At 40.7% G+C, this 21,703-nt stretch overlaps 2 protein-coding genes across 2 annotated transcripts; one reads left to right on the top strand and one right to left on the bottom strand.

Annotated features, from left to right (window-relative positions):
- Nucleotides 1–1,022: 1,022 nt before the first annotated feature.
- ccdc3a (coiled-coil domain containing 3a) lies at nt 1,023–10,666 on the bottom strand. The gene is made up of 4 exons (XM_054624843.1): nt 10,586–10,666; nt 9,836–10,287; nt 9,083–9,260; nt 1,023–2,776 (listed from the first exon to the last, which is right to left on the bottom strand). The coding sequence occupies exons 2-4, from the start codon at nt 10,228–10,230 to the stop codon at nt 2,471–2,473; spliced, it is 879 nt and encodes a 292-aa protein (XP_054480818.1). The 5' UTR covers nt 10,231–10,287; nt 10,586–10,666; the 3' UTR covers nt 1,023–2,470.
- Nucleotides 10,667–12,179: 1,513 nt separating this feature from the next.
- On the top strand, nt 12,180–18,480 carry optn (optineurin). The gene is made up of 13 exons (XM_054624686.1): nt 12,180–12,286; nt 13,125–13,249; nt 13,540–13,748; nt 13,928–14,089; nt 14,229–14,413; nt 14,687–14,780; nt 15,026–15,141; nt 15,328–15,477; nt 15,769–15,853; nt 15,985–16,143; nt 16,260–16,402; nt 16,844–16,920; nt 17,661–18,480. Exons 2-13 carry the CDS (start codon nt 13,129–13,131, stop codon nt 17,771–17,773), a joined length of 1,614 nt encoding a protein of 537 aa, XP_054480661.1. The 5' UTR covers nt 12,180–12,286; nt 13,125–13,128; the 3' UTR covers nt 17,774–18,480.
- The last annotated feature ends 3,223 nt before the right edge of the window (nt 18,481–21,703 follow it).

The raw sequence follows: 21,703 nt of genomic DNA, 5'->3' as shown, positions 1-21,703 counted from the left end.
CCCAATCCGCATTGTCAGAGCCAATCCGCATTTCCCGACACCGGTAGAAAATATGTGTTAATCAACCCCTCAAACCACCAACTTTATGTATAATATGCATTATATCTATTAGACAGTCAAAAAGGTCGCCAAATATAGCACACACCTGTCTTGATTGCTGGATAGATGTCATGATATTTTATTGGTTGAAATTGGTTGGTACAAGCATATATAAGCACACTTCATATTGATTGGATTTTTATATAAAAATACAAAGAAATAGGACTCAGTGCGAGAGATATAGTTGTTGCCGTATTACTTAGAAACGCAATTGCTTTTAGCATCAGATGTGCATGTTTGGATGCTGTGGGGTTAGCAAAGATATAAAGTACTTCCTGTAACTGTGTTACTTGCATGCTAACTTGGCACTGACCAAAGAAGATAAAGGTTTGCTACACCTTTTGCAGAAAGAAAACCGTGTTTGACAGAATATAAAAACAGGTGAACATGTTTGTATTCCTTGTTTTTTAAAAATCTCGATTAACCAACTTCAGGCCATATTTCAACTTCCTGCTTTACTCCTCGCCTGCCCGTTGCTGACTGTTTGATGATGTGCTTCAAGGGAGAACCTGAAATTATATTTTGTTGAAGACACCTCTCTCTCTCTCTCTCTCTCTGCATCCCTCTCCATCCAACCTGCCTCTCCTTTTGTCATTGATTTTTTTGTGATTTTGTTTTTCTCACATGCGCCGTGGTCCCGTGATGCGGCGGCTGCTCGCCTCCCTCCAGAGCTTTGGGTCTTCCAGACTGAATTGGAGGAATGACTTTCCGCGACGTCCTGCTGTTCGGAACATTGCTGCCCACGCAAACACATTCCAGTCACTTGATGGACCCGAAGCACATCTCTTTCTCTCCCCGAATACGCCACATATACACACACACACACACACACACACACACACACACACACACACACACACACACACACACACACACACACACACACACACACACACACACACACACACAGTGTCTCCTCTGAACTTAACCTCTCTTTACACTCTCTGTGTGATGCTGCAGGGTTTAACAGACCCGCCAAGTGTGTGTCGATATTAGTTTTTTGGTGCTCCAGTGTTCACACACAGATGTTCATAGTCTCCCTCAAAACATTGCCAATTTCACACTGATGTTCATCCAAGTAAAATGTTATAAGCAGTAAACATTTGTACAAAAATATCCACATACAAGCCAATGCTTCAAAAAACTAAAATTAGGTAAATAATAAATGAACCTTCTCAACATCCCAGAGTTCTCATTCTCAGATACATCACTTATGTTGGTCCAAAGTCAATAACATCATTAAAATGAAATGTAATGTTTAATATCACTACTTCACCAGGCCGTGATGACATGGAAAGCATTTTGGAATTTTATTAAGTTCAGTTTGGGTTTTTTTGGATGCAAAAAGCTGCATAACCTAAAAGACTTAAATTGTGAGTATAAGTCTTTCAAATACTTAAAGCTGCTATAATCAATATTTCCTTATTAACGATGGGTCAAATTAGTGTATCGTGGAAGGGGTTTCTTATAGTGATGAAACCTCTGAGAATTATCACCTAACTCTAAATCCTACTTTAGCATCTTTCAGCTCATTGTTTTGTTTGTTTATTGGCCTGCAACTTTAATGTTTCTATTTCATCTAATAGCATCAACGCTGTGTCCAGCGTTGCCGAACGCCTCCTCCTACCTGGATGTCTTTTAAACTTCTTTATCCACAATGTGAAACATTTTCTGTTGAGAGGATTTCTGTTCAATTTTATTCAAACCCATACCAAGATAACCCAAATGACATATCTTTTAAAACTTGACAAAGAGCCACAAAATATATTATACGATTGTTTTCATAGGCTGAGTAGTTCTCCATCTGACTTGACTTGTAAAATAGGTGGAGTGGCCCTTTAACAAAACTCTTAGTCAGCAAAAATGGACCCATACATGACTTTCTTTTGTCATATTTGTATGTTATTTATTATCTCAGACTGGGTAAAAGCCAGACAGACTCTTTGCTCTCCTTCTGTTTCTGTCACTACAGTCGCTCAGAGCTGTGCTTTGTGTTGGACCAAAAACAAAACGCATCCTACGTGATCACGGCCTTAGATGAGTGCAGAGCAGCAACTGAATCCAGTTGTAGAAGGCTACAGAGCTACAGTGCTGCTCCACCTGTGAGAGTAATCACGGAGACGATACATGAAAAAAATCTTGTGTCAGGTGACCAGGAACAGTCCCGGCCATATTGTAATATAGCAATGAGGGATACAAAAGAGAGAAGAGAGTAGAAAACTATGTCAATTATTACTTAATAAAAGTGTGTTTACACATATGTGACAGTTGCTATTTCTTTGCCCCTTACATGGAGACCGCCCAGCAGTCTCTCACTCTCATTGGCCAGTTTTCAGTCCAGTTGGGTGGCAGTTTGGGGGCGGGTATAAAGTTAAAGTTGCATTCTCTTGCGTATCGTCGTGCTCGGGTACCGCCCGGGCGGAGGCTCCTCCTGCGTGATGGCGTTGATGTGATGCCCCACCCTCCTCTCCACGGCCTCCAGCCTCTCCTGCAGCCCCCGCGCCTCCTGCTCGGCCTTGCGCGCGGCCTTGCGGGCGTTCCTCAGGGAGCGCTTCACCTTGCGAACGCGCTCCTTCAGCTGCCGGTTCCTCCTCTCTGCCGCGGCCAGCCGCTCCTGCACCTTGCGGCTCCGCTCCTCCTCCTCGAACAGCGCGGCCTGCACCGAGGAGCACAGCAGCTGGATAGAGGAGGAGAGGGGAGGGAGGGGGAGGGGAAAGTGAGTTAACACACACAGGAAAAGGGGAGTTGTTTGGCTAAACAAACCAAACTGTTGTAAAGCACCAGTTGCCATCTTGTCAGCTGGTTTTGTGTTGCGGGAGCACTGTTTATGGTATTTTCCCAGAAGCCTCTCTGAGAAAATGAAAAAAAAATGTCTCCCTTTGATGTCCACAGTGCTGCTATTCCTCTTTCTCCTCTGCAATGCCTGACACACTTAGAAGGAGGGAGGATGGGGAAATAAAGTGGAGGTCCTGACCCCCGTCATCTACATTCATCGCCACAGGCTCCCGAGTGCAAAAACAACCAAGTGGACGGCGTTTATGTGTGTCTGTGTAACATTAATGTATCACCCCAGTGCACCGCCCTAACAATGCTTGGGGTCGTGTTCTTTAATGTTTCAGGGGCCCTCATTTTTCCATCCCGGTGGTAGACCAGAGCTGACCTCAACCAGCAGGGTTAACAGGGGGGTTGGATGCTCTCTCTTGTTCACAGTGTGCTCACGTGACAGCACTTAGTCAGAGGAACAAACAAACATGGGAAAATCAAAATGAATGTGTGTTAATGCTAATTGTTCCAATTGTTTTCCACTAGCACTTTGCTAACAGCAGCAACGTCACAAGAGGCTGTTTGCATTCTGTATTTGAGTCAGTGTATGAATTGCTGTGGATGTGTTTTGCTTCGCCAAATGCACTCAATGCAAATCATGTATAATACTAATACAACATAGACAGATGGCAATTTCACTTACATTTATTTTGACCTTGCGCTAAGTCCCGCCCTCGAAGACAGACTGGCCAATCATAGAATAGCTGGACCAGCAACAACTATCTGGCTCTGCTCCATAGGCTCTCATGCAAATTTATTTTATAATTTATGTCATTACTTTATATTTATATATTATATTATATTTGAGAGTTAATCATGATTAAACGTTGTAAAATAATGATACTAGTTGGAAGGTGATATATGTTTCTAAAACGTTACGCTTCTGTGTAAAAACCTAATGAGCTAACATTAGCAGAGAACATATTTAGCAGGTGTTAGCACTTCTATGCTATGCTAGCTACTGAAGGTATAGTGAATGTCTACACATGGTGCTTTTGTTTTTTAGTGATTGTAACAGTGAATAATGACCTACTCGACTTTACAGGACCAGTGTTTATCCTTACTTTCATTGTCTTCTGTCTCAATCAGCATGTGGTGGTTCACTTTTACACTGTGATCTGTAGCTTTAGCTTCTATCTTTATCTTTTTAACCTGTTTTTTCCTGCTGAATCAGTTTGACATCCTGGATATATCCCTCAAACACATATTGTAGACCCTTCTGTCTGTTTCTCTCTGAAATCGCTAGAGATAATATTTATTCAGAGAGTGCAGTTAGTGACAGTGTGGACTCAATGGTTGCTCTGAGTTTGAACCCTTTCTCGTCCTCATAGGAAGCCTCTCAGTGGGATTCCCCCAACACATACACACACACACACACACCACCTGACAAAACATCCGTGTGTTACCTGCCTGCTGTTAAGCATCATCTGTACAAACAGTATTTAGAGTACATGTTAAGACACACACACATGCATGTACAAAATGTTCTCAAATTGAAATGAACAAAACAGACCACAGAAAGACAGTGTCTCTTTTGTCTATGTCAAGTCTCTTTTATCCATGGCTGCAAATGCTGATTAATTAAAATGCATTTCAGCTGCATTATTTTCAATTTTAACAATTGAATAAAAAGAGGGAGTTGCTCGGGGTCACCCAACTTTACACTTTTTCTTCAGCTCTATGGAGCGTTTTTTTATTATCTTTCAGCTCTTTGTTTTGTAAAAACAAAAAATATATGTATGAACCAGAAAATGTGCATGAAATGTCCCCTTTAATGTCTGCCGGTCTTCTTTTGGTTCAGGAAAAAGGCAAGGCTGACGTTAACTAACAACTCATGTGAGTCAAGTGACTAACAGCACTAACGACTCATGTGACAAAATGCCAATGTTTACCTTGAGTTTCGCTCAGGACATGAACAGCGGTTTCCTGGATGAAAGTCTTGTGTTTGTTTGACCCATTCACCACCATGTTCACCAAGATGACGATAACTAAAAAACAAGATGCCAACAGTCCAGCTTTGAAGCCGGACTCAAGACTCAAAACAAAAGTCCACAAACCAATTGGTGACTGGTCACTTCGCCAACTTCTTATATACAGTCTAGCTAACTAACTTAAGGTTGGCAGTTTGACCCCCGGCTCCTGCTATCCGCATGTGAAAGTGTCCTTGAGCCCACTGCTCTTAAATGCCAAATTTCATGTTTATACGTGTATGTGAATATTGGAATAAATCCATTTGATTCATCAACAGATAAAGAAAGAAGACAGGGTCTTTAGAGCTTCATTATTGACGTCAAATGAGACAAGCCTGTATTTTCTTCTTCTCCTGAGGTTTTATTCTGCTTTGTGTTGTTGTGTGTGTGTGTGTGTGTGTGTGTGTGTGTGTGTGTGTGTGTGTGTGTGTGTGTGTGTGTGTGTGTGTGTGTGTAAGCGCGTGCATAGGGATGGGTGATTAGAAAACAGACACAAAAAGACAGAGTGAGAGATGAACAGATAAAAGGAACAAAGGGGAGACTGAGAGAAGAAGAAAAAACAAAGATGAGTCAGAGAAAGTTGGAGCTCAAACTACTGAGCCAAACAGGCAGACTGTGTTGTCGCCCTTTTATCCCTCTGAGCGTCCACATAAAATGTTAATGAGGCTCTGAAACTCGTGTTAAAGGTGTTTACATGACTGTTACAACTGGAGTATTCCCCCACTGTGGTTATAATCAAATCATTAGAGCGCACGTAAACATGAAAATGTGCTGATTAAGAAGTATTTGGGGAATTGGCCTCTATCTTGTGTCTAGTGGAGGATAAAGGGCCCAAAAGAAAACATGAAAAAAGAGGGGATATCATTCAGAAAAAATAAAGGAATCTGTATCAATCAGATGAACAGTGGGCTTACAGCAGTGTCATGGTTAAAGCTGCTCTGAGTGCTGCTGATAAGAGGAGGGTCTAACAAAAGCTAATTGAGGGTTCCGGCAGAAAAGTGGATCCTTCTGGAGGGGCGTCTGGTTCCCACGAGGCTGAAACCAGAAGCAAACAACCTCCCAACTTCGGTTCAAAGGGTGGTTTGTGTCTCAAAGCACTGACAAAGCAATGCAGCCAGGGAAAACACTTTCAAGATCCTTTGGAGATGGATAGATGGATAGTGAAATTAGAAATTGGATCTTGTTGCTTTTAATTTAGTTTTAATAACACTTCAGCAAAGCAGAAAGAAAGAAAGAGAGGAGAGTTTTTCATTTGGTTCATATCTGATACAAAAGACAGGGCAACACGGACGGTTAGGCCAGAGACCTGAAGAGGACAAAGAAGGTCCATTTCATCATCTTTCATAAATTCCTGAGGCAAAACACCTGTTTTGTCCTGGGTGGCTGAAAGTCACGGCCTCTACATGTGAGCGCTCGTCCTCTGAATGAGCCATGTCTTTAACCCCTGCCTCACTGACCTTTGACCTCACAGCTAGAAGCCTGCAGGTCAAACCCGAATAGAAAGGAAAAGGAAGACACCAAACCACTGCAAGTTTTCTGATTTAGTTTTGCAGTTTGGACTGTTAATACCAGAATGCCTTAAATCCATTTTTGAAGCAATTAACCACGTCTCTCTACATCGGCTACAGGCAGTGTTCAGGTCAGTCAGGTATAAGCTGCAACATATTGACTGTAACTGCAAAGATGCTTATGGATTACAGAAAAAGAAATTACACAAATAGGTGCAAATGTTCTGCTAATTTAATTACTATATTGATGCAGGTGCTGTGTGATGTAAGATCAGTATTACATTTTGATTTTCTGGACACAAATCTGAGTTGATTTTTGGTATTTTGGAGCAAGTCCAAGTCAATGAGAGTATGTCAGATTAAAGACTCAAATCATTACATTACATTACAGTTATTTAGCAGATGCTTTTATCCAAAGCGACTTACAATCAGTATCTCAAAGCTTATATTACATATCATTACATTTCATTCACCCATTCACACACTGATGACAGGCTACCATGCAAGGTGCCACCATCAGACTCTAACTAACATACAACATCCAGTCCACACCGATGGCAAAGCCTTCGGGAGCAACTTGGGGTTAAGTGTCTTGCCCAGGGACACATCGACTGCCGAAGCCGGGTATCGAACCGCCGATCCTCTGAATGGAGAATGACCCTGCTCTCCACTACGCCACAGCCGCCCCCTAATCAATGGCGTAATGTAAAACTAAAGAATCAAGTTAATGGTGAAGTATCTACATCAAAACTCAAGTGATTGGCGACATGTTGCTATCAAGTCTCAAGGCGATGGCGACATGTCAAAGTCAATACCCAAGTCAGTGAACATAAATCTAAGAAAAGAATCAATGCAAGTCATGTCCCAAGTCAATTAAGTAATTCAGGACAAGCCCAATTCAAGTCTCAAGTCTTTTGATAAAAGTGAAGTTAAACCTGATTTGGTGCCAGTCCAAGGGACCAAGTTGCATGTCAGTGGAGACATATGGAGGCATATCAGAGTCAAGTCTCAGAGCTACTAAAGCAAATTAAGTTAAGTTTAATTTGAGACCAAGTCAAACCAAAGGTCATTCACAACAAACCCAAGTTTCAACTCATTCGGGACCAATTCAAGTCAAGCTAGGTCACTGAAGACAAGTCAAGTCCAAATTAATTTAATACAAGTCTAACTCAACTCACAAGTCAATGGAGAGGCTAAAGTATCAGGTTAAGGGCTAAAGTCTGAACCCCTCAACTAGACAGTGTTCAGTAAGGAATTGCAGGTCAATTGTTAGTCTTTCAGGTCTCAAAAAGCTGATCATAAACTGAGACACAATTTTCTTGTGTTTTGACATAGCTGACGCAATGTCCCTTTAAAGTACAGGCCTGTTTGGCCCCATGCAAAGCCTGTCTGACAAATCTTATTTGTTATTGTTCCAGGATTTTACCAATTCAACACTTCAGTTTTAAACCGGTCAATTCAAGCCTTTAAGGAGTCAGCTCTAAATTTAGTCTAATCTTAGACAACACTTGAATCCAACTCATTTTTCAAGCCCTCATTTTTGTGACTAAACTCTAACCCGAGTCTCAGGTCTTCCACTCTGACACACCTACACTGAATTTAAATGTACTACAATGACACTGAGCCACCAAATGAATAGCTGTTCAACATTCAAATAGCTGCCCGAATATATTTTCAAAACTAGGGCTGAGACTCGTGTAGCTCCATCTCCAGCCGCCGAGTTCTGTCTTGTCCACAGTGTGACCTGCTTGGCTCATTCAGAGGAGGTTCGATAATAAATGCTGAAGACGTTTCTTCTTCTGTTGACAGGGTCAAGCTTATCTCTGGTCTGGGGTCAGCAAATATTGCATCATACTGATAAATAATCGAAGCTGAAGACTGACACACTTTAAAGCTGCTGCCTGTCAGAGATTTGGATCTCTGCTATTTGACCTTTGACCTCTGGATGGCCTGTATCCTGCCTGCCTTAGGAGCCAGACCTATAATTAACTCTTCTGTGAGTATTCTTGGGTTTTTGTTGTTGTTTTTTTATCCTTCTGAAGATCAGTAAAGTGATATTTGTGTGTGCATGTGTGTGTGTGTGTGTGTGTGTGTGTGTGTGTGTGTGTGTAGGGGTGTGTGTGTGTACGTGTGTGTGCATTTGTGTGTGTGTGTGTGTGTGTGTGTGTGTGTGTGTGTGTGTGTGTGTGTGTGTGTGTGTGTGTGTGTGTGTGTAGCTCTGAAATGTAGTTAAACTGTGTTACTAATGATCCTCACCACATTCCTGTCAGCAGTGTCACAACTCAACTCAGGATTAGGTGTCCACACACACACTCACACACACACACACAAATAAATATAAACATGAAAAACCACAAAACCCTAACAATACCTCCCCCCACCTACTCGTGTTCTCTGTTAATCTGTTATCTCCATGGTAACGAGATGGTGTCGGGTTTGTTTATGCCCAATGTAACCAAAAAAGCTGATCTGACTGAAGAAGGAGACTTTATCTTATTCTTCTCAGAAGGTAATGAGGTTGTCCAAGGAGATAGGAGTCGATTTTGGGTTTTTTAAGGAAGCAGCAAGCATTACTATGGCAACCACCTATTCAGCATCCTGCATGGCAGTCATAAGGGGTACAATTCAATCTTAGTTTTAGACCTTCAGGGGGAGAACAGTAAAAATAACGCCCTGCCATACCCTGCTGTCCTCCTGTGTGTCCCACTCTGGGCTGAAGGTGTGGAAAGGTTGGCTCCCTTGGGTGCAGTTGGAGAACTGGAAGAGGCTGGAGAACATGCGCCTGTTGTCGGACGTGTCGGGGAAGATGGCGTCCTGGAAGTTGACACCATGGGGCAGGAGGTTGTAGTTCTCATCCATCCTGCAGAGGAGATGGACAGGAAAAAACTGTGAGGAGAGAGCTGAAGCTGCTCCAGGAATGATTGGGGTTGTAGCTGACAGTAGCTGAATTTTGAATTTGCATCAACAAAATCAAGTACGGTTTTGAAAGTTTCATAGGCTGATGCATTTCATACTTTAGAATTTCTACATATTTAATCAGCCTTTTTGCCTTGCAGGTAAAATCTTCCTTTGCAAAACAACCAGCAACAACAGCTATCAAATAGATGTAGAAGATAAAGAGCTCCACATTTTAAGTCTCACTTAATGGAACTACTTAGCCTCAAGTGGCATACCACACTTTTATATTTAAACACAGTATAGTTTGGTTTATACAACTGACTGTAGATCAGTCTGCTCCAAAACAAGTTATGTTAGAGTGTTTAGAGTGCTATTAGTTAAAAATGCACTTCTGGTCTGTCTAAGAGTTTTATGGGAAGCAATATAATTTTAGTGACAACAATAAAACGTCTAGACTGTCTTAAGTACTGCTAGTGTTTGGATTCCAAATGTTTGTTGAAACTACTTGGATAAATAAATCCAGGCTTTGCACTCCACCTGAGGAAGAAGAAATAGGAGTAGTTCTCCATCACGGTGTGGGACTGGCAGGACAGGTACCCCAGTCCAGTCAGGTTGAGCCTTGATCCCGAGGGCACCTCCAGCATGCTGCCCCAGGCCTGATCGCACAGCAGCTCCACCTCTGCGGAGTACAGCAGCCCTTCCTCCGCACCCTCGTACCCATACCCGAAGCCGAAGGGCAGCGAGTTGTACAGGCTGCCCAGGGGCTCCCGGTGGATGGCCAGGACCCGGGCATACACGATGATCTCCGCCAGCTCGGCCCGGCAGCCCTCGCTCAGCGGCCGCCACTCCGAAGGCAGCTGGCAGCCGTGAGTAAAAGTGTCCAGATGTGCAAAAACGCCGAGCGCTGCCAGGAGGAGAGCCGTGGAAAACATCTGGAGTAGAAGAGTTGCACACTTCTGGTGGTTTGTGAACCCTGTGGCGATGCTTAACTGAAGAGAAGTGTGATTTTACTTTATTTATTAAAATTATTTTATGCTGGAGGTCGAGCTTCTCAAGCATGCAAAGTTATTAAAAGTTGCGTTTAAAGAACTACACATCTGGTTGGTTACCTCGAGGCTTGAGGATGCTCTACTTCCACAAAAACTCTAAAAGCATGCACCTAACTTTTTGCACAACAAGTGCTTTTATCCGGTAACTAAACGTGCACAAACTCAGATCTTCTCATCCAGACTCTTTGAGAGAACTCAACAGTCAAATCAATTAGCAGAAACTTAAAGCACTCCAAACCTGCAGCTGTGTTCCCAGTGATCCCACCTCATCTGTCTGCAGTGGGAGCCACAGTCTTTACCAGAGCGCACTGGTGCTGCGTTCAAGGACTGATGAGACGCTCCGACCTTTTTAAGTTTCCATTTGAATTGGTTGGTGGGTTCAAGCGCTATCTACTCTGAAAATATCAATATGCAAAGCAAATTGTACATCCATAACTTGTTATACAGTTTTTATCTATTTAAATAAATAGTAATAGTGGCAATTGTGGCAAATCTTAAAAAAAAAAAAATGCTTTTTCACCACATTCATCATCATCATCATCATCAGCTTTTAGGTGCAATTCTTGAGTAGTTTCCATTTTTCCGTCAATGAAGTCTAAGTGGTTTACTGTTGGAGTGCATGTTCCTAGTGAACAATCTGCATACATTTCACAATTACATCACTGATTGATAACAGTAGTCTACAGTGGAACAGATAAGGATTAGGGAAATTAAATGAATCATCCCTGTACATTTCTCGTATGCAGTTCAATAGGCTGCTAAATCTCAGCTTCTCCTGTTTTAGTATTCTCCATAAAACAGCTGACAATTTGGACTCAAAATGCACATCATGATACAAAATTATTAGGACCTTATTTAGGATAATACTTTTCAAATACAACCAAATATTTCAGTGGTGTGGAATTTTTGTTTTACAGCTGTGTAAATTTGCTTAGAAAACACTGCCACCTCACGGACACTGCCATGAACCGCATGCACATCTTTTTATTTTTATATAACAGATTATCTAAATAAATCGAATTAATGCTGTTATATAGTATATTTGACTTAATGGGGCCAATTTGAACACAAGTTTGGATCAAAGCCAATCAATAGTATGTTTATTCTAACTCATTAATGTAGATAGGGTTAAACACGAGGCAAATGAGCTTTCAGAATAACAGCTTAAACGTGACGATGACTGACAAAGTTGGCTTTAAAGTTCGAGCATATATTAGCAATATCAAAACATTATCAAAAGAATGTGAATGGGTGAACAAATTATCACTATTTTCCATCTTACTGTTGCTGTTTTCCCTGTTCCTGTGTATTATCTGACTGATAGCCCATATACATTGCATACATGGTCAATAAAAAGCAGAACTTGATGAACATCTTGACTCATTGCATTTTTTCTCTTTGTTTTCTTGTTGTTTATAATGTATTATTATTATAAATCTTGTAAAAATGCTTTTTCAACAATATTTCATACCAGATGTATTTTCTTTTTGTATTCGTTATAGTATTGTGATTTTTTTTAAATATTATATAGGTGGAGGCTTCACATAAGCCCAGTGGGCTTTCTGCCTCTTCCTGCACTGTAATATCATTTATCAATGTTGTGTTTTTTATATTTTTCAATTGTGCAAATAAACTGAACTAAACTAAACTAAACTTCAAACAAAATAAATATTTTTTTTATTAAAGAATGTCCCTTTTAAAACATATTAGAAATGACTGGCATGCTTTGTGCCCAATTCTTGTACCGTTTTCAGATAAAAAAAAAAAAAACAGGTACTGTCAAAGTCTTTATTTTGAAAACCATCACCGGAAATCTCTTGGTTTCCGTTCGTCACTTGACGGTGTAAACCAGAAGCAGCACAAGGTTGATCGACACATTTTGCCATCTCTCCAGAGTGTTGCTGTGTGTTTCTGGGTCTAGTTTCAGAGTTGTCAGCAGGTGAGTGAAGACATTCCTACGTGTTCATAAACATTTAGTCGTGACGCAGTTTGTTTCAGGCGAAACCGCATCCGTGTTGTGTGAGTTACTGATAACTTTTCAGTGTTTACCAGGAGTCGGTAACCGGGCAGGCCCAGCTTGAAGAAAATGAAACAAAAACTGAAATGTTATAACACATAACACAGGTACCAATTTAACACGAAACAGTGTGTCTGTAGTATTCAGCGGTGGTTTTAAGATATTGCTCATCCCACTGGTAACCACTGTAGTATTAAATAAGTAGGTTATAGTTCAACCGTGATACCTTTACATTGTTATTTATTTGTGACAGGCAGTCACTAAGTCATTATTTGAGCCATGAAGCAGAACACATTGTGTATAGCATTCAGCTCTTGTTATTCTAATGTTATTAAATTATCATGTGACCTGCTAATGAGATAATTCCGGTTGTATGCTCCTGACCTGAATGCTGAAGCACTGAGTCATTCGATGATGTCAGCATGGGGCTTTTTCCTTTATGTGCTCTGTTGTTGTGAAAGCATTTAAGTTAATTAAACGGTTGGGAATGAAAGGCTGTTGAAAAATAATCCATAATAATCCATATTTCATTCTTTTTTTAAATTATAACAAATGAAAACATGAAATAATGCCAAGACTACATGATAACTACCTCTCAATCAAATAAACATTGTATCTCAGTGTGTGCAAACTGAATCCCAGTCTCCCCACAGATCACAGAAAGGTGCAATATTCCGAAGAGCAAATCAGCCACATCTTTGGCAATATTTTATTAATATTCAAACTGCCTTCAAGATCCCAAATCTCTGTCTCTTCTCAGCGTCATGGCGTCTGGAGGCCCCTTGATGAACGGTGACATCCCTCGCTCTCCCAGTCAGTCGGGCGCGCTGGAGGAACACCTGCAGCAGATGAACATCCTCATCCAGGAGAACCGAGACCTGAAAGGTGAGAGATGTTCCTCGTTAGAGCTTTTTTTCTTTTTTTTTCTCCATTCCACAATAAAAATATTTTTTTATACTCTTATCATGTCTCAAAGTGCCTGGGGTCAAAGGTCAGGGGATAATGAGTTTCTGACAGCTCCTCTCAGGGTGGAGTTTTAGAGTTGTAGTATAGACCAGCTGGAGCAGTGTGTTGGGCTATAACGGCTATGAAAAGGGTCATAACTTAAATTACTTGACTTGTGCGCTTTGCATTTATTCAAATTATTTTTCGGTTCGTGTCTGTCCCCACCTCAGAGGCCCTGCGTCAGACCAACCTGACGATGAAGGAGCGGTTCGAGGGACTCTCCGCGTGGCGGGAGAAGCAGCGGGAGGAGCGGGACTTTCTGAATAGCAGGCTGGAGGAGGCTCGGGGCCGCATGGAGGCACTGACCCTCCAAAACCAGGAGCAGAGCAGGAGGGTGGAGGAGGACAGGAGGACGGGGGGAGCTCTCGGAGGCTTGATGGTCAGAATGTTACCCATTTAGTAATTTTTGGATCTAAGTAGCTGAGAGCCATGTTCCAATGCTAACATTTTCTTAATAGTCTTCTTTATATATTTATATCATTTTCTTAGTACACTTTGTCAGGTTGCATGAGATTTAAGTTTCTGTCCAAATTGTAATCCACATGATGTCATCTCCAGACGGTGTCATCCAATCAGAGCGCAGAGCTAGATGCCCTGCGTGCCCAGGTTGCTCGCCTGCAGGCAGAGAAGAACGACCTGGTGGCCATGAACTCGGAGCTGCAGCTGAAGGCGGAGCAGGACTCACAGGATGACTCCTTCATTGAGATCATCAGGGTCTCGGTGAGGAGCAACACACACACAGACACCTCCTGTATAATCAGTGTATCCTCTATTCAGCATGGAAAGGCCTCATCTAACATAAAAAAAGCCTCCAACTCCCGCTTTGGGATATAACCGGGTGTGTATTTTTCCCTCTCAGGATGGAGGCGTAGACGGCGTGAACGATGTGTGCGGTTCGGAGCGCAGCCGACGTCCGGACCTGAGCATGACGGCGTCCCGGCTGGAAAGTGAGGAGATGACCGTCAGTCAGCTCCTCCAGTCTCTGAGGAACGAGACGCAGCGGGCCGAGCGGCTGCAGGCCGAGCTCCAGTCCTCTGCTGCCAGGTAGGGGTCACTGTTCACCACAAGATGATCTACCCTCATGGTGCCAGTTAAAACTGAGTTTATAGCATCAGGAAACACAGGAAGTCAGAATGTTAGTGGTGCATGCGCTTTGATTTCCTGTAAACTGGACCAAATTGTGAGAAGATGACATATTGTTTTATTTGCTTTAAGTGCAAGGTTTTCATAAAGTTATTATTTAAAAAAAAAAATCTAATCTCACCTCTATAATTTGACATATTTTGTTAATTTATTTTGAAACGCACTGTCCGACAGGATAAGAGAGTTGGAGGAGAAGAAGATGGATGTGGAGAAATCAACACAGACCCCCCAAGCAGAGACCAAGGAGGATCCTGGGAAAGAGGAAAAGGTATTCACTCCACAGTGAAATTCCTAAAACTAGCAGCATTTTATCCTAGTGAACGAATGATGTAATTCAGATCGGTAGTATCATTGTAATGTTTGCATTCTGTCGTCGGCCTGATCACATTTAAAGAACCTCATTTTCAAGTCTCATCTCTGTGTGCTGTTGTTGATCTATGACTTAACAATCTCCAGTTTTGCAATGTCTAGCTTTCTTATCGTACTGCGTGTCATTGTGCCAACATTTTTCAGGCAGCGTCTGAGGTGGAGAATCTGAAGTCTCAGATGATGACGTTGTTCAAAGAGCTGCAGCAGGCCCAGAGCAAGCTGGACGAAGCAGAAGGCATGAAGAAGAACCTGCAGGACAGGTTAGGCCAACACAGACAGATATGCCCACACAGTCAGATCTCAACCCGCGAAACATTTCAGTGACAGAGCCAACGACGGTAACGCAGCAGATGTTTTTTTATGCAACGGTTTCCTCCCTTAGTCGGCATTCCCATGCTTTATCTTGAGCTGTACACACATATTCAGTGTTTTCCTCTTGTGTCTAGATGTCGGGAGGTGGAGCACGAAGTGGTCACTCTGAAGGCTCAGCTGGTGGAGAAGCAGGCCGTTCAGTCGGAGAACGACCGGCTGAAGCTGCAGGTTGACAGCATGCAGTCTCAGACCCTGATGGAGCAGAGGAAGGCCGGGGAGGAGAGGTCAGAGGCGACACAGATATATATATATATATATATATATATATATATATATATATATATATATATATATACATATACATGCATATACACAGAGACACTCACCGGCCATCTTAATGTGGATCTCATCGGCTTTTACTCTCCAGAAAAATGAGAAATCTGCATTGGAAACCCCCATTTCCCTCAGAGTCACCATCAGATTATATTCCCTTGTAGTGTTTAGCCTATATTTGGACACGCACACTGAGTCACCAATAACCCCTTTCCCTTTCTTCCTTCCTTCCTCCCTCTCAGGAACACCCTGGCCCAGCTGAAGGATGCGTACACCAAGCTGTTTGAAGACTACAATGAACTCAAAGAGGAGAAGAAGAAGAGAGAGGTCAGTTCACGTAGCATGACGAGGATTGTTTTAGCAACAGATGGAATCCTGCTGATTTCCACCAAACCTAATGCAGTTATAAGACAAATGGGAGCCAGACGTGTTTGACCTTTTGCCCTCTGGTCTCACAGTCTCTGCTGGTGCAGAAGGAGGTGGCGGACGGGCTGCAGGAGCGGCTGAGTGCCGCTGAAGAGGCCCTGGCTGCTAAACAGAACCACATCGATCAAATGAAGCTGGAGCTCTTCAGCAAGGATGAGGAGCTGCAGACGATATCGGTGTTCGAGGCTCAGGTCAGTCAAGGGCGTATGAAATCTCGATGTTGAGTAAACCCAAGCGTCATTGCACCCGAAGTATCAAAAGTCCACATGACAACATGCTCTCCCTTATGCTTTTTGTCTAACTGCAGGCGGAGGTCTACTCCTCCGACTTCTACGCAGAGCGAGCGGCGAGGGAGAAACTCCACGAAGAGAGGGAGCGTCTGGCTGCTCAGCTGGAGTACGTAAAGAAGCAGAACAGCCAGCTGCAGGAGGAGCTGGACTCGCTGGGCAGGTACGGAACAAAACGGAAGACCCAGGTTTGCTTTAACACCTGTAGTTCAGTTCAGATCAGGAAAAAAAAATAAGAAAATACAGCACATTATTTCCTTTTAGTGCTAGTCTAGTTCTATTTCACACTGTAACCAAGCTGTAAGCCTTTATGGTAACTCATTCATTGGACAGTTTTGGTGATGTCATCCTGCATCATCAGTGCCACATGGACCTGTGTGGGGAAGCCTGCTCTCCTTCTCATACATTTTGGCATGGTTACCAAATAATCTTTCATAAATGTTAAGGTTTATGCTGCTTGTATGGGTTGAGTAGAATATCGTATTGTAGTTAAGCACACAGAATAGGCACGAAAACCAATAATCCTTTGGCTGGTCTGCTTTGCTTGGATTGATTTGCTGTGAAGCGGGCTAAGATCCCCCTTTTTCACTTTGTTTCTCCACAGGCGGTCGCTGACTGAGATGCAGAAGAGACACATGGGAGGAAATCCACAGGGAGCCGGGGCTAGTCTGGTCGGAAGAGGTACTTGTGCTTTTCACTTTTTTTAATACCATCTTTTTACCTGATACTCTTAAAGGGACAGTTCACCCCAAGATCAAAACTACACATTTATTTTCTTACCTGTAGGGCATTTATCAATCCAGATAGTTTTTTGGTAAAAGAGAAAAACTTCTTGCTCACATGAATGGCAGTTCATTATGCCTAGGGAAATAACTCTAGATTAAGATAATATTGAAGTAAACAACTATTAGGACCCTAATGATTTGAATAAATCTTCACACTTGTATCTGCCCATTAACACTCTTTCTCGCAATGTACGTCTATGGGAGAAAATATATTTTGGCCCCAATAGCATCAAGTGACGTACCCAGAAAAAAATAAATAAAAAGCATTTGCATTTTAACATGTTTTAAACAAAAATTATATAACATGCTTATTAGTTAAGGCGTACGAGATTTGCCTTCCTGACAGGGCCAGGCTAGCAGTTTCCCTCTTGTTTTTCTGTCATTATGCTAAGTAAGCTAACTGGCTGCTTGCTGTAGCTTCATAATTAGCATACATCAATCTTCTCATCTAACTCTCGGCAAGAAAGAGAATGAACACGTTTCCCAAAATGTCAAACTATACATTTAACCATCTGGACGGTGTAACCCATAAAACGTGATTGGTGGAACATGTTGCAACATAGCACACAGTCTGAGAGGGAGTGAAGTGTAACTGGAACATCTGTTCAGGTTGTGATCAGTGTCTCTGACTCTCAGGTACTGACTGGCAGCATCAGGGGAACATTCCCGAACACGCCTGTCCCAAGTGCAATGAGATCCTGCCGGACCTGGACTCCCTGCAGATCCACATCATGGACTGCATCAACTAGACCTCCGGCCATTACAAGTATCAACGACAACAGCTGTTCCATTTACACCTAAATATGAGTCTTCCTCTGCTTTTACCCGCAGCTCTTCTCAACACCATAGTTCCATTATAAACCCGGTAACATTCACTATAGGATGGAAATACTTCACTTTTTGGAAGAATTTAAGTAAATCGGATTTAAAGCTGTACTTAGGGTTCCTCTGAAAATATTTGCTCCTCTATAGTTTGTAATTTTTGAGTATTCCTTATAAAGATTTGAAATAGAACAAAGTATTCTAGGACACATCTTGCAGGTTGTGGGCCCATGTCAAGTCTGGAAAATATCTGCTCAATTAGTTCAGCCTTTATAATTTGTATTTTGTTGTGTTGCTGAAGGAGATATATTTATATATCTTTTTTAAATTCATTAAAAATTTCAAATGTTATTATAGCGATATTCTTTGCTTGGGAAGAAGGATGTTATAGCACCATGTAGGCACTTTAATATGAATATATATATATATATATTTTATTCAGAAGACACCTGGTAATTAGAATGTAATATATTTGACTGGTTAATTAATCTGTCTCTTTAAACCCCAGCCTTTGTAAGTCTATGTGCAGGTGTCTTAACACCCTTTAGATTCTGTAGTCTGTAGATTATATAGGATTTCAGATTCCATAATGTACTGTGAATAAAAATAAAATCTGCAAATTTCTGTCGGCTTTTGGTCATACTGTAACAGAACTGGAAGATTATTTCTCCGACTAAGTTGAAGAGAAACACTGAGTTACATATAAAATGAATCAATTTACTATAATTGAACCTGAACATAGTGATAATTAAAGTCCTTAGAAACACCATGACATCCTGCCTTAAATCATATCAAGTTGTGTCAACATTACTAAAATACTTTACCCTATGTATAAAGTGCCAGTTTGTCGTAACACTATGTGTCAGGAGGCTAACGTAGTATCTGTTGTAGTGTTGATTTAAACTTAAATGCATAATTTATCCTATTTAAATTTTGACTGTTTTAAAGGGACCAGTGATCTTTCAGCCATTAGACCGCTGTTAGTTCCCTATGTGAACGAGAACATGGATTTATTGGTCACATAACTTCTGTACTTCAGTAACGGCACTTCAGTATAGTTATTTAAACCCAAACGACAATTTTTCCTTAAAGTAACTCAGTAGTTAATTGCCTAAACCTAACTAAGTATTTCAAAATATTTTCCTAAACCGAACCAAGTAGTTCTGTTTCCTAAACCTAACCGCTGTTTCATGTAAAAACAAGTTATTATGAAAAGGCTGTATGTATGTTGAGTGCAAATTGACACGTATTGCAGCCTTTTCGCAGAAAAATGCTCAAAATGTTAAAAAAAACATTATTTTTCTCATACTCTCTGCCTGAGACGCTCTCTTTAAAAAAGTAAGGCGTACCTTTGCAAAGGTATTTCTCAAGCCGTGGGCCGAGAAACTCAGATAAAGGGGGTATACTGGTTTATTGTAAATAGTTTACATGTGACAGAAGAAGGGGAGCCAAAGTGAATCGCATGTTTTCTGAACTAGGCAGTAGGGATATTATGAGGTCAGTCTTCTTCCAACTACAAAAGCAGTTCATAGCCACATGATTTTATTTAACTGCCAGTTTGCCACCATCATCTGAGACGTACTGGTGGTTCCTCAAAGTGGTCTTAGAACCGGGCCTGATGGTACCTGGTCACACAGACCAGCTAGCACACCTGACAACCCTTCTACTTAATAAAATGATTAAATCATTGTTTGGCTTGGTTTGCCTCTCTCCACTCAGAAAATCCACTAGAGGGCATAAAAGGCCCTCTAGTGGATGATTGTGAGACGTCTATTTACTGTAAATCAATGGTATGCTGATGTTTGAATGCTATCTCTAAAAGCATAAAAAAGTAAATGGTTTGTGTAAAATAAAAAATCCTACTCCACTTGAATTCTTTAAATGTTACACTGTGTTGTGTTATTAACCTGTAACTTGTAATATGCCGTTATTATTGATATCCTGATTACTGGTTTTGCATAACATTTCATAAGAAGTACCCTGTATCCTGTACATTTCAAATGAAACGTACAAGTCACAAGTCTATCTCGTGCCATTTCCAAACTTTAACGTCATCTCCATAGCGCGTGCAATGCACACAACTTTTAGCATTATTCTTTGTGCACCAACTTTAAAATGATGTGTTTCTTAATCACTATAATAAAGTTCATAAATGTTCCACTTGACATCTGCACATTTAGAAATGTTATCATATTTAACACTTTTACATCCAAATAACAGATGTAATCTAGTTGTAGTAGTTCAACAACATGAAATAACTGTAATTATACTATACTATATGGTTTTATATTATATCCTGTAATATTACGCTTCATTTAATAACCATAAAGAGGAATATTTCTTATATGTGGTCTGATATTTAACCATATTGGTCATCCAACACACGGACGATGCCAATGCTCAGCAAGTTGTTTCTCGCGGCGTTAACCAGCGGAGAACATTTCTTTTGACACATGAACTGAAGATTTCCACCGTGAACAGGCTTTTTTTTTATTAATCGGGTGTTGTTTCTTAATTCAGCACTTTCTTTCTGAGTTGAAGAATCACTTTCCAACAGTTCATCTCCTCAGGTCAGAGATCAGGAGCAGAATGAGATTAGAAGAGTTTCCTCTGTGTTTGTATGTGCGGCTCCTCATCACCATGGCCTCCACACATTAATATTAACATTTTATTTTATTTTGTATTGATTTATTTCATGCGAACAGTTGCCCATTTATATTTCAGGTATTGGGCCAAGGGCACTTTTTTACTATCCATTGACTAAACGGAAAATAATCAGCAGATTAATTGATGAAAATAATAATTATTTTCCACCCTAAACATTGACACTTATTATTATTATTATTATTATTATTATATTATTATGCAACTAAATTACTGGGTGTATTTGTTATTGAAAATGTACAAATTATTTTCTAATTAAATAATTTAGTTGTTAGGAGTAGTGTTTCGTAAACTTTTTTGGGGACTTTTTAGAAATCACAAACCATCGCGACCCGATTCACAAAAGGCTTTGAATGTAAATCTTGAGAAGAGCGAATTTGTCCGTAAATTAACGTTCCTGACCATTTCCATTGCCATCTCTGCATCACCTGATATTATCTTAATAGAAAACCACTAACTTGAAGAAATATCACTGATAAATCACAACTTTGTTTGATACATGTTATTAAACTAAGTAAACTTTATAAATGAGACCACGTTGCGTTTAGTGGAATTAACAGGCTATTTTAATATATTAATGTCTTCCCATCAGTAAAATAAATATAATGTACGCATGCCTTTCATATTAGATTTATAAATAGGTTACAATTATCAGAACAATACAAACATTCAGGCTCTCTGATGTGTTTCAAAGATGCACTGCTAAATTCATTTAGCGACCCTGCCGGTTACCCGACGCAGTCTTTGGGAATAACTGGTCTATAAAATGGAAAAAGATGGCATGGTGACGTCTTCAAATGTTTAGTTTTTTCCAATCAACAGTCCAAAGCCCAACTATATAAAACAGTCAATCCTGGTATTGGAGGAGTTTGTTTAAATCTTGAAAGATTACGAAACATTACAAATGTATTGATTTTCTGTCAATTCTGTAATTAATCAATTGACATCGATTATAATTATTTTATCATTATTACAGTTACCTATAAATATATGATTATAGAAATAAGTAAATTAATAGAGAGTTGTAGAAATTAGAAAATGTATATACTTACTCATATAGCGTTTGAATACCAATGTTTGTCTCTTGTTTTTCATTAAATTATGCATTAATCTGCCTCTGTTTAATTTATTTATTTAACATAGTATTTATTTATTTAATTTTATTATTACATGATGGTTGAAACAAGTTGAAT

This window comes from Anoplopoma fimbria, chromosome 23, assembly GCF_027596085.1.
Source record: "Anoplopoma fimbria isolate UVic2021 breed Golden Eagle Sablefish chromosome 23, Afim_UVic_2022, whole genome shotgun sequence".
Taxonomy (NCBI): Eukaryota; Metazoa; Chordata; class Actinopteri; order Perciformes; family Anoplopomatidae; genus Anoplopoma; species Anoplopoma fimbria.
Note: the sequence above shows the minus strand (reverse complement) of the source record. Positions and strands in the feature narration are given on the sequence as shown.